At 40.8% G+C, this 16,580-nt stretch overlaps 1 protein-coding gene across 1 annotated transcript; it reads left to right on the top strand.

Moving 5' to 3' along the window:
- Nucleotides 1–414: 414 nt before the first annotated feature.
- LOC109987775 (cortexin-1-like) lies at nucleotides 415–16,564 on the top strand. Its single transcript, XM_020638989.2, has 2 exons — nucleotides 415–550; nucleotides 12,671–16,564. The coding sequence occupies exon 2, from the start codon at nucleotides 13,722–13,724 to the stop codon at nucleotides 14,103–14,105; it is 384 nt and encodes a 127-aa protein (XP_020494645.1). The 5' UTR covers nucleotides 415–550; nucleotides 12,671–13,721; the 3' UTR covers nucleotides 14,106–16,564.
- Nucleotides 16,565–16,580: the final 16 nt, after the last annotated feature.

The following is a 16,580-nucleotide window of genomic DNA, read 5'->3' on the forward strand; positions in this document are numbered from 1 at the left end:
TTGTTGGAAGCAACAGAGGAGGGTGCGATTAAACAGGCATGTTTTCAAGAAAAAAATAATATATAGAGAAGGATTTGGCACCAGTCTGAGCTTGGTTTCGCATGAATACAAATGATTAGCCTAAATAGGTCGATTAATTATCAGTATCACACTGAGCACATCAAACTGTGTTGAAGCACTGGTTCATAATTGTTTGACTAGTCCACTGTCATATTATTCATTGGCACAATTTGGTTGAGTGCAGATGTTTTAAGACTGTAAGGAGTTGTGTGATGTATTATGTATTATTGAATCTATTATTGTGTTGGGGCCACCTTTGTGATTGGCTGTGCGCTCCATGGGGGAGGCCAGAGTGGGTGTGGAGCATGAAGAGACTCTGCCTGTTTCCTGCCGCGCTTCTCAGAGAAGCGACTCTCAGCAGCAGCAGCAGCAGCAGCAGCATCCGCAGCAGCAGCAGGTCAACAGCAAGAGAAGAGGAGCAAGTGGAGGAGGAGAGCGCATCACAAAGTTTGAGGCAGCAGCGGCCACACGTGCAGAGACACCGTATCAGGTTTGTGCAATGTGTTCGCTCAATTACTGCGATTGCGCTGATCCGAATGCATGTATGCCTAATTAAACCATTTTTTTAAAGAACAAAATAAAAGCAGATAAAGTAGTAGGCTATCGGACTTGTATTTATTTTTAAGAGACTGCTATGCGAAACGACTGTGAGGAATGACTTGCGTGTCTTTTTTTTTTGTTGTTGTTGTTGTTGTTGTTGTTGTTGCTTGTTGCGATTTTGAACTTCGCCATCGGTTCTGGTGGCAGGCTATTTGTGCCGAACTTCGAAGTAGCCTACCGGTTTAGTCCAGTCTACAGTGTCGGTTCAAATCCTAGCAAAAATAGCAACACAGCTTCACACAATAGTAGCATACTGAATGTTAATTGTTTGGAAACAAACAAAATAGGCCTATGTAAATATTTCAGAAGAATCTATTTTAAGATAAGATAGGCTGCACAAATATAAACTCTCCACTTAATTTCACTGTCTCAAATGTAGCCTATATAAAATAACAAGTTATGGTGATTATTCAGTTGAAATTAGTACCCTGCCAGAGAGTGGAGTATTTTTTATCTAGATCACCAGGTCGAGATTCAAGGGATTCAAGATTAACTTTATTTGCCCCACAAGGGGATATACTTCTACACATATAGGCCTACTGGACCAAAGTGCAATGAAAATACAAGAAACATTCTTCTTTGGGAAAACAGAATATCTTATTATTATTTTAGTCTCGAAACAAGGATGTAGAGACGGGGTGTAGCCCGTGAACCCCCTCAAAGGTCATATTACTGATGCATCTGGCATAATGTGAGTGAGTTTAAATGAGAACTGTCACTCGGAGGAAAAAAACAACTAATTTCCTGTGTAATGTATTCTGGATGTATTTGCTCATTTTAGGTTTGATAATGATGATAGGAAAAAACTATCAGTGCATAACACTGTAAGCCTATCTGTGGGCTCCTGTACCTTATGGTGTAATGTGATTCGACTCCTGGCCGGTTGGAGGTGTTGGCTCTGGCCGATCCTCAACCTTATCATTTACAAACCAGGACTGTGAAATCTGTGCCAGGCGTTGGATGCACTTTCTGGCTACCTGCATCCGTATCGTCTCACCTTACACTGACAACTGCTGAATAATTAACCATGTGTTGGTAAGAGTAATGAGTAATCTGAGTTTTTGTTATCTGGAATCTGCTTGAGGTCGCTGAGCAGAGGACAGAAGTCCTGTGCTGTTTTAAGACCAGGTTTGAGCTGATAAAGTGTAACAGATACTCAAAGTGGAGAGCTGGTCAGCTTAAAGATAATAATGAAAAAGAATGCTCACAGGCCTTAACCAGGTTAATTAGCTTCATGTTATATTGCAATTTAATGTTTTATTGAAACAACACTGTTTAAAACTGACTTCACTTGGCTGTTTACTGAAATGTTTACTTTGCAAAGGTCCCCTGAATAAAGGGCACCTTTCGTATATTTTTATTGTGTTCACACTCTATTTCTGTCTCCTTGAAATTATAGCATAGTCTCAGTTCTTCTGAACATAGAAAATATTTAAGACAAAAATGTGAAGAAATACGGATTACATGAGACAAAACAGTTTTTTGAATAGCCTTTGGTTTTATTTTTTGAAACACCAAGAGCTCAAATAATGCCTTAGAAATACTTGATATGTGATATTTCAACAAAAGAAAAAGGGAAAACTCTTCTATAAGGGTTTGATAAATAATCTTGAAAATAATAACAATCTGTGGCCACTTTATGTTATTGACCATACTCATTTTTACTAGGGGTGGGAATCACCAGAGTCCCCACGATACAATATTATCACAATACGATTGCAATTGTCATCATTTTGTGATATGCTGAGAATTGGGACACAACATAATGTGATTAAGCTTTTTAATTGGATATTATGTTCACTACACTAAACTAAATCAAGAACTGTTTTGTCAAATAAGAAGAAATTCTCAGTCTGTTCATCTCACTTCAGTCTTTTTATTTCTAAACAATGAGTCAAGCCCCCAGACTGACCAACACTGTAATAAAAGTAAAACCCTGTAAAAGGCTGCGTGAACCTCACAATCTAAACTGTTGGTATTTCAGTCTCATCACACTTTAACATGAATTCTTAACAATGCAACTTGTTCAAAATAAATTGTGCAACCCCTTCAGCAGTTAAAAATGAAGGCCGCCATGAGACAATATTATATCTGCTAAGCATAGTATCGATTTTTTCCCCCACCTCTGAAGTCAGCATGGTAATACTGACTATGTCAACATGTGATGACCTGTAATTGGAGGAGAGATGGAAAGGAAAAAGAAACCCCTAGTGGTTTTACCCACAAAGCTCTAATCACAGTCTACTCAGGAAATACAGTATTGCACGGAGCACATTAGTGAATCAGGTTCTCCACCACACAGCTGTGTCGCTGACAATCTCTGTTATCAGCTGTGATATCTTATATCATTTATTCTCTATTGCCTCCCTCCGTGCTTGCTTTATTACATTGTCCAGGCCTTTGTGAGCAGCTGAGTGTAGCGGTAAAGTCACCAAAGTGTCTCCTCTACATCGTTCTGACAGTCACAATTTAAATTTCATGCTACACACTTCACTTGTGAAATGACTTTCTCACACTGAGGCGTAGAAATCACCTGTGCGTATTGTGGCACTTTAGTGTATTGCCCCAGAAATAATAGCAATGTCACACTGAGCGTGATTCAATTTGGCTGTATATAATGTGGCGACATAGCACAGGGGGTCATAAACATCATCTGTGCTGTCACATGAACACACAAAACAGCAGGAGGGCGAAGTGGAAAACGTCTCGGTGCAGAAGTCATCATCACACATCTTCAACCCTGACAAGTGAGAGTGAGGCGATCCTCCGAGTTGTAGCCATTTTGATTTCCTGTTGAAGATTGGCTATCAAATATTCATCAACCCATTCATATTCAATATTCTAGAGCCCTTTGATACCTGACACAGGACCCAAGATTCATTGTCTCTATTGCCCCCTGTAGACCCCAGGGCACCGCCAAGCACAAGTCTTTTAAGTCTTTTGAAACACTAGAGGGCTGATTCACTCATTGGAATAGAATCTGCTGATGGACCATGAAGTGTTCAAGATAATCTCTCCGTCCTCATGCCCCCAAAGGTGTTTGGCTTTCCTTTTTTTCCGGTCTGCAAGGCCTTAAGGTGCCACCCAACCCCTTTCTCTCTACATCCCTCTGTAAACTCAGTCATAAAATCAGCTGAGCAGACTAACTTCTCCTCAGCAAGGTGATATGTCCAAGTCTTTGTGATGACTTTTCCTAGATGTTTAATCTGTGCTTAAGAGTCCAACCGGTGTTTCCAATTGTCAGCAAGGATCAGCAGCACCCTGCTGAGCAAACTTATTTCAGCCTCATTGTTTGAATCAGCACTTTTAAGCCATTGTCAATATTTTAAGCTCTTTTTTTTCTTAAAAGGTGGGTCCGACATTCACCCGGATTTTATATTTTGACTTTCATGGGTGTGGGCCATCGTGGACTGAAAAGCATTGTTTGGCATCCTGGCTTATGCTTGCTCTGACGCCATGTGTCGTTTCCTTTTACATTGTATATAACAAAGTTCCTGTTTTTTTAATGCTGACTCGTAGCCCTTGTGTTAAGCCGGTTTTGTGTGGGTAGGGCATGTAATATATATGGCCTTCATCGTGGGCCAGTTGACTGGCTGACATTGGCATTGCTCGGTCTCTAAGGACTGGACAAAACGGCTGCTTGATGGAAGAAAGTGCTGTCCTTTGACTTCAAGACTGCTGACATTTCCATATCGCAGCCCCCCCCTCCCTTAACACACATACACACTTCCTGAATCTCATCTCTCTCTTTTTTTTCCTCCCCCTGCCCATTGTCCTCTTACCTCTGCATGGATCTGCTTGATGCTATCCCGTGCTTCCTGGGTACCTGAATGCAGACGTGAATCATAGTGATTATCATTCTGCTTCCACCTCTCGCTTTTTTTTCCCACTTTCTTTTCTTCCTCTTCTCCACCTTCTCTCACCTTATCTCTCACCTGACATCTTTTCACCTCACTGCCTGGTCTTTGTGACAGCATTAGGGGGTCCTTTCAAGGTGAATTATAGGGGTTGGCTCAACCTAACCATCTTTATCACATACACCCTCGTTTTGTCCTCTCTGTGGACATTTTTTTCAGCTTTTCCTGCTTTTTTCAAAACCTTCTGATTCAGCAAACTTCTTGCTGACCCTTTGGTGGAGATGCTCACCTTCATCTTTGTGTTATCATATTATACCTGCCCTTTATAAAATAAATGTTGGATATTGGTGGATATGATCGGGTTGACATTTATTCAGCCTGATGGGTGGCTGAATATGTGGGAGAGGATTGCTGTGTTAATGATGGAAGTGCTGGTCAGATATGACAGAGTTCAGTTAGGTGATGGTGCAGGTTAACAGAAAAAGAAGGTGGGATGTTTCCATGGCCTGTCATCCTGCTTTCATCAGTGAGTCAGATGGCTTGGAAAAGACAAATATGTTTCAATACTGTCTTGCCTTTGAGGCAGCCCCCGAGGGGCCACATAGCAGAAAAGGAAAATCAGAGCCAGAGTCATGACTGGCTGAAATAAAATAAAAAAAATAGGTTTGCTTTATGAGTGGGCCCACTTAGCCTTTTTTATTACGGTTTTATTGCCATTATTATTTTTAGTGACATGCTCACTTTATTGAGCAGGGAGGGGAAGAATCCTGAAATAAAACATGTGTACTAGTCTTTGGTCTCAAACATATCTCTATCTCTGAGGTAATGCCATGAAAAAAGAAACACAGTCCATTTTGTCTTTGAATGTGGAAAAATACTGAGAAAGGTCTTTAGAATTCAAGCTTAAATTACTTGAGCATCTGTGTGACAAAAAAAGAATGTCTAAAGCAGTTATCTTAGTATCTCAGTATAATATAAAGCAGAAAATAATGGGGGGGTGTATAACAAATCTACGCAAATATACAAAATTATCTTTTATTAGACACTAGGATTGTAAAAACAGTATTTATTGTGGCTCTCTTTGCGTCCTCTTTTTGTATACTAGTTTGTTTTTTTTTTAGATAGAAAAAGGCCTAAATTCATTTTATAATTATTGTTAGAAAATCGGGGTTCAGAAAAAAAAGATTTGTAAATGTGATAGTCTTGACTCATCAAACAACCAGCCCTTTTACTTTTCTCTTTACAGAGAAATACTCAATCGATTGACTCCCTTGGACCATTCTTTGGTTGCATCAGACATGCTTATGCATCAGGATGTCAGGGAGGGTGACGCAAGCAACCAGAAAAGAGGAAGGACCAGGAGAGCCTCCCTCTCCTCCTCCTCCCTGATGTCATATCTGCAACAACATTTTGGTTTGTTTGGAGGTTACACTCTAAAGATGAAACTTGCGTCTTTATGGTGCAACCACACAATGACATAGGGTTAGGGTTAAATCTCAACATAGGATTTAGTGTGGACTTAACTCCATAACTTAAGACAAAACTTAACACTTATCTGGTGGAACAAGGCCATTGATCTCGACTGCAGCAGAGCAGATGACCTCTATGTTTAACAGCTGTAACAAAATCAGGCCTCATTGTCTTTTGGTAAAACTGAAAGCTTGTCTTGTTCAAAATGAATACAGATATAGAATCTATGGAATAGTTTGAATATTGATGCAGGAGTGACCTTGAAACCCTAAATATGCTGATACAGAAAATAGAGTGCGTGTTCGTCTGGGCTGGCGATAAAGTGATAGATTGCAGGCCGCTCTGAAGATGGAATTGCTCAGCTGCTTTGAGAATCACATAAGGGCTTGTTTTTTTTCTTCCTTTGCTCCATCATCTGTGTACAACTCCATTTGTCTTTCTTTCTATATCTCCATCCCTCATTCATTTCTCCTGCTTGACTAAAGTACAAGTTTCTCTGTGAGCTGATGTGAACACTTTCCTGTAGAGCGTATCATACTTGTCAGAAACACCAGTCAGTGAGATGCATACTTCAAACTGATGAGGAAGAAGCAACGAGACAGGGGCATTTGTGCCAGGTCAGAGGCGAGATTTGATTTAGACCAAATTATTGAGGTGTGTTGCAACCAAAAAGATGGATGACATAACAGCTCCCCAAAAGTGAAGCCAAACCATTTGGAACTCCCACTTCTAACTGGCTGCAGAAATAAATACATTTTATTAGACATTTTTTCTTGCATTTTATTTTTTTATTTTTTTTGGGGGGGGGGGGGGGGGGCAGGAAGTCTATACGGCAGCTCTACCAGCTGATATCTACTGTTCAGACTGGCTCCAAGATGACATCACCAGCCACATATATCAGGGGGTATTTTGGCTTCACTTTTGTACATTGAGAGGAGCTGGAGATGTGTTGTCTATATCTTTATGTACAGTCAATGATTGAAATAGTTGACTGTGGTAGCTTTGAGTTGAGTGTGTTGTTACTTTTGGAGATACAGGTTTTTGTCCAGAATTCAAAAGAACAGGATGCATGCACTATTTCTATGTATAGATATGAGTGTATGAGTATATATAAGTGTTTTGGGATATTACACACTTGAATATCCCCGTAGGGAAATTTGCCTTGGACTTCCACGCTGCACACATAAAGCTACCATACAGAAGTAGTTGTACTGTCCATCCTATTGGGTCGCTGCATCTTTAGTTGTTTTTAAAGGTCAGCAGCCTTGAGTGCTTTCCACTCACAAAGCACTGCCTTCTCATTTGCATGTACACTCAGTAAGAGAACAGTTTGTCTTTATATCTGCCTTAAATAATAATAATAATAATAACTTTATTTATATAGCACCTTTTAAAAACACAGGTTTACAAAGTGCTTTGACAAACAGCAAACACACTCTAGTGTGGGTGTGTAGGCAGAGCTGACCGTGCGGCTGTGTTTGAGCAGCAGAATTTTTAATTGCCCCAAACTTTATCACCAGTACTGTAAGGACTGTCTGCTATCCTAATTATGGCAGCGGCTATTTGAAGTGCTGAGCTACTAGCCAAGTGTGAAAAAGAAATGACTCCGCCGACAATTTGTCCCCCTCCCCCCAGGTGTTAGAAATAGCTGTAAGACAGTCATGTTTTGGTCTGTGAATTTTTAGTGAGCCGTTGTACAAATTGCACATCTTTCTTTTCAAGATGTCTACAAAAAAAAAGGTTAAACTTCACATATATACACAGATATGGAAAGATAAAGTTGAGTTGTTGTTGCACTCAGCTCTAGGACAGTGACCTGGTCTCCATTGTCCTCATTAGCCACAGACAAACGTCAGGAGTCAGCTCCCCTGAGGTGACGAATAAACCAACACAAACACACACGACTCACAGCAACAACAAGAACAAAACATATCAATAAGACTTATGATGGATGGTATCAATACATCCTCTCTCTTCCATTTGAACTATGTATCTAGATTTGTGTTTAACCCCTGAATGCTGTATGTTGGTTTTGGAAACCGTATTAGTTTTATAGGATTATTGAGGGAGATACCCACCTGAGCTTGTGAAGCTCTTGCAGCTGCCCGTCCCCTTGTCTTCAGGTCCACTTTATCTTTATAAACAGCAAATTGGAAAGGGTTAATTCAATTCCCAGCAGACTGTGGCTGAGACTGGGAACATTTACCATCGCGCTCACTCTCTCTCTCTCTCTCTCTCTCTCTCTCTCTCTTCTCCATTTCTCGTTGTTTTCAAGTCTAATTACTTTTAGAGAGTGGCTTTACTCAGGCTATAAATAATGACAAATCAAGCCTGTCTCCGAGCTGAACCTTTGTAGAGGCTGAGGCTGGCTTGATCTTTGTGCTTGAATGGGAAGAACAATGTTTTTTTTTCTTTTTGTAAATATCATGCTCTTTAATGGAAAACTTTCTTGGTAATTGTGTGGATGCATGAGAGCAAACACCTAATAGGAGCCAGAAGACAATCTTAGTGAATTCATATTTTTATGAAAAAGTATCCAAATCTGCTTTTATATTTTTTTTTATCAGAACTGTTAAAAGACAAATACCCGACCTTAATTTTTAAATGTGTTACCACACACTTGCCCTTTTTACCCAAGTGCATTGATGATGTCATACTGTCAGTATTGGGGAAAAATGTTCTTTAGTTGGATTGGAAAGCGTTATGATGTGGTTGAAACCAGCCTTTCTCAACTGGGTTGCCGCAGCACTTCCCTTCTGGATTTGTCAGGGGTGACGTCAAATCACATACAATTTGACCTAGAACGATCATAAATAAGTAGATCATTAGATATCCCGTAAATCAACAAAAATGATCTCATAAGCTCTGTAAAACCCGCCAAAATGTATCATGTCTGTCAGAACTATTACAGTAAAAGCTGAAAATTTGTATTACGTTTGTGGTTCATGACTAACTTAAACAAGGAGGATCGAGTTGGAATAACTGTATCAGTAACACTGAGTAGCACTGATGAGGCTGCTACCATGACGGGGAGAGCAAAGGATTTAATGACTTTGTGTATCAACCGTATATGCATATGTACGTAATGTTCTCTATTCCCCATTTTGGCCTGCCAAAGTGTGTTTGAGTCTGTGGTTTTACTTATGTGTGTGTGTTTGTGTGTGTGTGTGTGTGTGTGTGTGTGTGTGTGTGTGTGTGTGTGTGTGTGTGTGTGTGTGTGTGTGTGTGTGTGTGTGTGTGTGTGTGTGTGTGTGTGTGTGTTTGTGTGTGCGTGCGTGTTAGTGAGTTAGTGAGAGCTTTAAAGAAAAGTCGGGGATGTAAAGTCCTGGTCATCTGAGATGCAACTAATGAATTTTCAACAGCTTTCTTCATTTCTTTACCCTGATGAGTTCTGTCATCATTAGCTTGACCAATGGCTCTGTAAGGAAGTGACAAAAGTTGAGCCCGTGTGTGTGTGTGTGTGTGTGTGTGTGTGTGTGTGTGTGTGTGTGTGTGCCTGCTATATTTTGTTGTGTTGCAATAATATTTTCTTTTTCACTGCAAATGAGGTCCCAGTAGTGTACGTCTGTGTGCGTGTGTGTGTATGCGTTCTTGAGTGCGTTTGTGCATGTGTGAGAGAAGTGTCCATTTAAGGGCTTTTGGATGAAGACTGACGAGTGTCTGCTTAGCTTGCCGTCCCCTCAGGGGCTGGACGGTGCTTTGAGGAAGTGTCCCGGAGAAGCAATGGAGTGGGCGAGAAACATTGCAAGTCAGGCGAGACGAGTCTGATGGACGACAGTGTTGTGCTGTGTGTGTGTGTGTGTGTGTGTGTGTGTGTGTGTGTGTGTGTGTGTGTGTGTGTGTGTGTGTGTGTGTGTATGTGTGTGTGTGTATTTAGGTGTGTGTGAGTCTGATGGAGGGTGATGGTGTGAGTGAGACCTAACGAGGAGGAAAATAAGCTGAGCAATCTCTGTCTGTCCTCCCTCTACCTCCCAATGACTTATTCACACACACATACACATACATGCACACACACACGCGCACACACACACACACACACACACACACACACACACACACACACACACACACACACACACACACACACACACACACACACACACACACACACACACACACACACAGAGCCTATGACTGAACTACTGTAAATGTTAAATGTTAAATCTTCACAAACTTGTTGCGAAGGCAGGAAATCCAGCTTTATATCATCTTTTCTATTTAATGTTCTTTATTATTGAATCAAATATTTTACGTACACAATGTCTTATTTTCGTTGCTTAAAGAAATCAGTGCTACCGTAGAAGTAATGGGATATTGTCATAGCACGGCTCTTGAACTTTTGAGTCCACTCCTTTACCTCAGTCTATTTATCATCTTCTGTCTATCAAGAATAGTTGAAAGATAATGAAGAAGTGCTGACACTGAATTATTAGTTTGAATAATAATGGGAAACTTTTAGTCTCATTTGATCAGCTTGTGTCTAAATAAAACATACCCAGGAAAGATTTTTAGAAATTCCTTTAAGTAAGAAGCTGCGTATCAAAAGCAGGGAGAAATACAGATATTGCCTATGTTACTTGCATTCAGGACTTGTGGCTGTCCAGCTGGAAGTTTAGAGGGAGGGCATCCAGGTTTTTAAAAAGAACTTAGAAAGCACCATTTCCCAAACGGTTAGGGTGTTAATCTCTCATGGGAAAAATAACGTCTGATGGGGTGGGATCTAGGAACAACTATTCACAGGGAGGCTTGGGTAAAAGTAGTACAGTCATGTTACTCCATAGCCCGAGGACTCCTTCAAAAATGTCAAGGTTGGTGCTTAGGGAGGAGGATAGCTGCTGCAAGAAAGAAAGGGGTACATTGATCCATGAGCTTTATGAATGTGAGATGGTACAATACTTGTTTTAGTCAGCCATTGTCAAATGTATTAACAACATATTGGTAAACAGAGTTCATCCAGTATCCAGCATAGTGTATATTGGGTTGCTTAGCAGTGAATGCTAACTTGTCCTCAACAGTGTGTTCTCGTGAAATTAACCCTGATAACGAGGTGCAGGATAGGTTAAGGTTTTGGAAATCAAAAGAGAAAGTCAGCTTTAGGGTGTTGAGAGATGACGTGGCTATATGGCATCTTTTGAACAGCTTATTTGCAGACTTAATAATAATAAAGGTTTTCAGAACTATTTGGGGTCCCTATCTGAAATGATTGGTATTATGACCCCGAGGATATCTGATGCTCAGTGGTTTCATCCTTTTCTGTACATCACGTAATAACGTGCTCAGTAGATGAAAGTCACACAGCATGTATACAAGAGATTAAATGCACTTCTGATGTAAAGCCACAAACGTCTGACAGTGTCAGTCCTTGATGGTGTCCTTGAAAACCATTTCAAGGTTTCCTCTCTTTTTTTGGATTGCAGTTCACAGCAGTCACAGGTGTGGCAGAGTCCAACACAGGCACAGATAAATACAGAAGGTGCACATGCATTCACAGTGGGAGAGCCAATTCCCATTTTGTGTCACTCTTCTGCCAGCCTGACTCTGGTGCACTGAGCACCCTGGAGACACCAGCTGATGAAGTAGCAGATAGAAAACCTTTGAACCAAACGCAGCAGAGACACAGACACCGAGGGAGTATAACAAATGCTTCTTGCCATGGCCATACAGAGGAAGTTCAGTCCAGTTTGTGCCAGCAAACCTCTGCTCTGTCCTCTGTTCTCTTGCCTGTCCGTGACAGGAACATCTGTTCTATACATCCATCACACACTCTTCAATCAATCTTTATCCTTTCATTTTCCTCTGTTTCAACTCATTCCTAAATTCATATTTTCATCTTGAAGCACATAGTCATTTTATTTATTGCTGTGTCATATAATTCCTCCATACAGACAAAAACCAATTTGTCTTTTTATCAGTTTTCTGAATCTAGCCCCATTAACACATTCTCATTTTGTCTCCTTTACAATTAACCTAAAACTCAGAGGGGCTTTCTATAATCTATTTTCCTGTTACAAGCATCTCTCTCCCTTCCTCATCCTTTCCCTTTTGCCTTTTTAAAGCATATCCCCCCCATACTTAGAACACCATATCTCTCTATATCACGTTGGTCTAAGCAAACAGCCTGTCACCACTTCATTCAGACGGGCGAGCGGGTAAATAGTTTTGTGCGTCCTGTTTCCTCTATTATTTGAAACCTGGTCCACCACGGGAGATGTCATTTTAGATTATTAATGAGGCTCCACAACACATCCCCTCCGTCATGTAAGCGAATGAAGGGGGTCAACAAGTGAACAAATGGCCTTCCTAACAGTGTGCTGACAAATGAGGGTGATGTAATGCAGTATCAGTGTTTATAATTGTCTATTCATTAGTGCTAATGTAGCCTTAATGACACCATAATCAGCTTACTAATTGGGTGTCATTACAAGGGATGCAGATGGCTAATGTCACTGTCACGGTTACATATTGAACAAAGGGTGAGAACGATCACGATGTACGACGAAAGGAGGAAGGAATGACTTAATCTTTCCTTGTGGTTCACATTAGCAAGAATAGTGCAAATGGAAAAGTTGTGCAATGCCCATTGTTCTATTTTAAGGGATTTGTTCAAATTAAATGTCCTCATTACAGCTTTATTGGTGACATTTTTGGACGTAATGCTAACCAGGTGCCTCTTGTTCTTTCAGGTGGTGATTTTAAAAAGGAGCTGCAATCACTCCCCGGGACTCTCTGACTACATTACGTCTGGTATCCACCCCCTTTGTCATGTCTACAGACGACTGCTGGAGCACAACCAGATTCTTGCAGTAGCCAGAAGATCAAATTTGGATGAAGATAACTCACCTTGTCAAATCCTTCACACTCATTTGTTACCTCATACCAATTTTATAGTAGCCTCTGACAGCTCTAACCTACTTATCAAGTGAGAAGGGATTTTGCTGCGTTTAGCCAGCATCATCAGCTACGGTGATGAGCACCGTTTTATATTCAGGACAATCGATTCGCTGACCTTCTGATCCCATTAGCCACACACAAACACTCACACAGACACACCTGGTGTTGGCCTTCTGTAGATGCTTGGAAGTCTTGTGTTTTTAACACCTTGGTTTGGCTCCCTGTTGCCACACCTAGAGACTTTAACAGCTATACCAAATTGAATCCATCTGCACACTATAGTCTCCCATAGAGAACACTGACCTTGACTGTGAGTCGGACCTGTGTATGTGTTTGCATTAGTGGGAGGCAGGGAGTGACACGTCCTGTCTGCTCTGTTTGAAAGTTAGAAGGAGAGCTGATGCCATGGAGCAGCCCCGACAAATACTTTAAAAACAGAACCGCTGGGGGTCAGAAGAAGCTCAAATAGGAAAAACCAGAGAGCTAAATTAGACGGTTTAGTCAGTTACTTTCAAAGGCATAGCACTAAAAAAGTAGTGCATAATAATTGAAAAGTGGATGTGTGTGTGTGCCTGTCACATTGTCAGAGCATATTAGAGCTGGGCTTTTCTAGGTCGTCTCACTTTGACTGACCTAGATTTGTCAAAAGAATCGGGCTAGCTGAGGAAGATGTGATGTGACATTGCACCATAGTTCTTTTTTATTTGTTTACTACCTGCTAACTACTTACTGCTAACATAAACTTAACCCAACAAACAGGTTCAATTAAATATAAGTTGTAAACTGCCTTTTCATAAAGCCTTGTAATCACATCCCGGTATCCCGCTTGGCCTCTTATCCCTCATGAACACCTTTCCTGACTTCTCTACACATCTTCCTAATACACCAACCATCCAGTCAGTGAGTAAGCCTTGCCTTCGGGCCCCGTGGAGGATGAATGATGTGCCCACTCTTGACTACGAGTTGCTGCTGTCCCCGGCCAGCTCTTCGCTCCCTGGCAGTCCTGGCGGTGGCAGCAGCAGCAGTCCCCCGCTGGCTTTGGTTGGGGTGGACACTGAGCAGCGCACAGCCTTGGCCTTCGTAGGCCTCCTCATGCTTTTCCTGGTCTTCCTGCTGGTCAGGTGCTTCAGGATCCTGCTGGACCCCTACAGCCGCATGCCTGCATCATCCTGGACTGACCACAAGGAGGGGCTGGAGAGGGGCCAGTTTGATTATGCATTGGTGTAGTGATGTAACTGTTGTAGAGGGTGTGGAATGAAGAATATTTTATTGCACATAGACAGAATGTTTAATTTTGTTGTAAAAATGGACACAAATTTTGTGAATGCACTTAAAGAGGGGTATTTCCCCAATGTTGGAGTATAACTATTTTTACGAGACTGCAGGACCCTTTGTAACAGGTCTGGTTCAACACAGACAACTGGAATCTCAGTGAGCCATACAGACAGAGCAAACGTTGGACCATGAATGACAAATAATGAGCTGCACAGCTGCCTTAACCTGACCTATTTAGTCCAAAATGCTAACACATCACAACATCACTTTAGGGCTACATTTTACAAACTAAGGCTTGTCATTATTTAAACATGGTATGGTTTTTTAAGGACCACAAACACTCACCTTTCACCATATTCCCATGGTGACCATTTTCCTCTGAGATCACAGATGGCTGGCAGGTAAAATGCTGTCATAAAATCAGAACAGCTGTGTTCCAGGTTGGATTGTCAAAAGCTGGAGGTAAAATCAGCCACATTTTGAGCAAATGCAATCTTTTACTACAGTTTACATGAGCATCCAAAAACCTCACAGCTAACATTACCATTGAATAACTTGCTAATGGAAATGTTAGCTGGATAGTTAAAGGTTATGTTTTCTATTTTTAAGATTATGTTAATTGGCTCCAGTAGTGATTATGTAAAGACTACATGACATGATAGAAAATGCATTCATTGTTAAAGGGGCTATATGTAACTTTCAAAAATACTGCGTTTGTAGTGATACCGCATGGCCGTTAGGCGAACTGCACCAGTAACCTGTTGCTTGCTCTCCCTCGCGTGCTCGTACGTACACAAACTAGCATCATCATCGGCCGCGAAACACTGGATATTTACTGACATAATGTTCACAGAGGAGGTAAGTGGTCATACGCGTGAAAGTCTGTGAAGGAGTCTGTGTGTCTGTATTCATTCTCCATCCTACAAACGACAGTCTCGGCAGGCACTGGCTGAGAGCAGGAGTGTGTGATGAGTTTGTCCGCCTTTGAGAGCTCCTAGGGCGGATAGAAGTGTGTGGATGAGTTTGTATTGTTAATCTCTGTAAGCAGAGCGGAGTGAGGAGGACGTTGAGAACATGCATAAAAGGTCACTTCCTGGAGCTTTCGCGGAAAATACCACCCGAGGAAACTTTTTATACAGGCAACACAGATAGACAGTGAACATCTACTTTTTCACATCAGTCAACCGTTCGCTTATTAATGGGCGATAAAAAGCGATTTATACATTTGAAAAGTTACATATAGCCCTTTTAAGGAAAATGTAAGCCAGCTAGTGGTAAAATTAGCTTGCTAAAGATTTTTAACTAGCTAACAGCACTAGTGACTTTTTTATTCAACATCATTCAGCATTCAAGGCTTTCATGTCCATTACATAATGAAATAAGGCAGGCTCATTCCTTGCTAAGGCCAATTTAGCTAGTTAATGGTATTATTAATAAGCTAAAGGTTATGTCAAGTAGCTAACCGTAATGTTAACAAGAAATGGTTGGAGACCATAATTCACTGCTGTCTCCTGTCAAATATATTGTTATTAACACATTTTCTCTCTGGAATTGTATCTTTTTTTTGCTGATCAATAGAGAAGCAGTAAAATGCTGAAACTCCATTTGATGTCTCATTCTAATATGACAAAACAAACCTAGAATACACATTTAAGATATTGCAGCACCTGAGCTGATCATCTGATTTTGAAGTCAGATAAAAATGATAAACTGTGGGATTATGGTGCTTAGTGTCTAACCTCAAAGCTGCATTTTGATGAGAACAGTCGACATGCAGAAAACAGGCATAACTTAAGGAGTTTACACTTGAGCAGATGCCCTTTAATGAGTCATTGTCCATCGTTTTATGTTTTGTGTGGACACTGATCCTCGAGCAGCACTGCAGTTTCAGATCCATTTTTAAAAAGCCTGGGAAGGTAGTTTGTGTCTCCATAAAATGTTCTGTGTGTAAGATTTGTGTGTTTCTGTGTCTATAATGGAAAAGCCATAATGAAGCTACACTATCTAATCTCTAATTACTGCAAGTAGAGTTTATGTTCACTGGTTGTGTCCTTGGCTTTAGTCAGCCTGCCAAGTGTGTTGATGAAGCAAACAGCAACCTTTAGGCAACAAAAAGCTTTATTTTTCTATTCTTGACTCGAGTTTGGGAGTCTTTTTGCTATCTTTCTGTCCTCTTCCTGTTACAATCTTTAGATCGTGGATTTCTGAGGTCGTCATGCAGCCACGTCTTAGAAGGAGGCATATTTTTCTGACTATCGGCTTTGTTTTTGATACACTTGGTTGAATCTGTAAAATGTATATTAAAAAAATGTCTTCTTCATATTACCCTTCTTAAATTTCCTCAGATATAAGGACTTTGTGAAAGTCCACATTGTTTATGTTGGAGATTAAATAAAGTGGTTACTAATTTATCCTCCTTGTATCACT

Source organism: Labrus bergylta, chromosome 6, assembly GCF_963930695.1.
Source record: "Labrus bergylta chromosome 6, fLabBer1.1, whole genome shotgun sequence".
Taxonomy (NCBI): Eukaryota; Metazoa; Chordata; class Actinopteri; order Labriformes; family Labridae; genus Labrus; species Labrus bergylta.

What these genes read in the sequence shown, in the direction of transcription:
- LOC109987775 (XM_020638989.2), top strand. Translation starts at nt 13,722, where the DNA reads ATGAACACCTTTCCTGACTTCTCTACACATCTTCCTAATACACCAACC.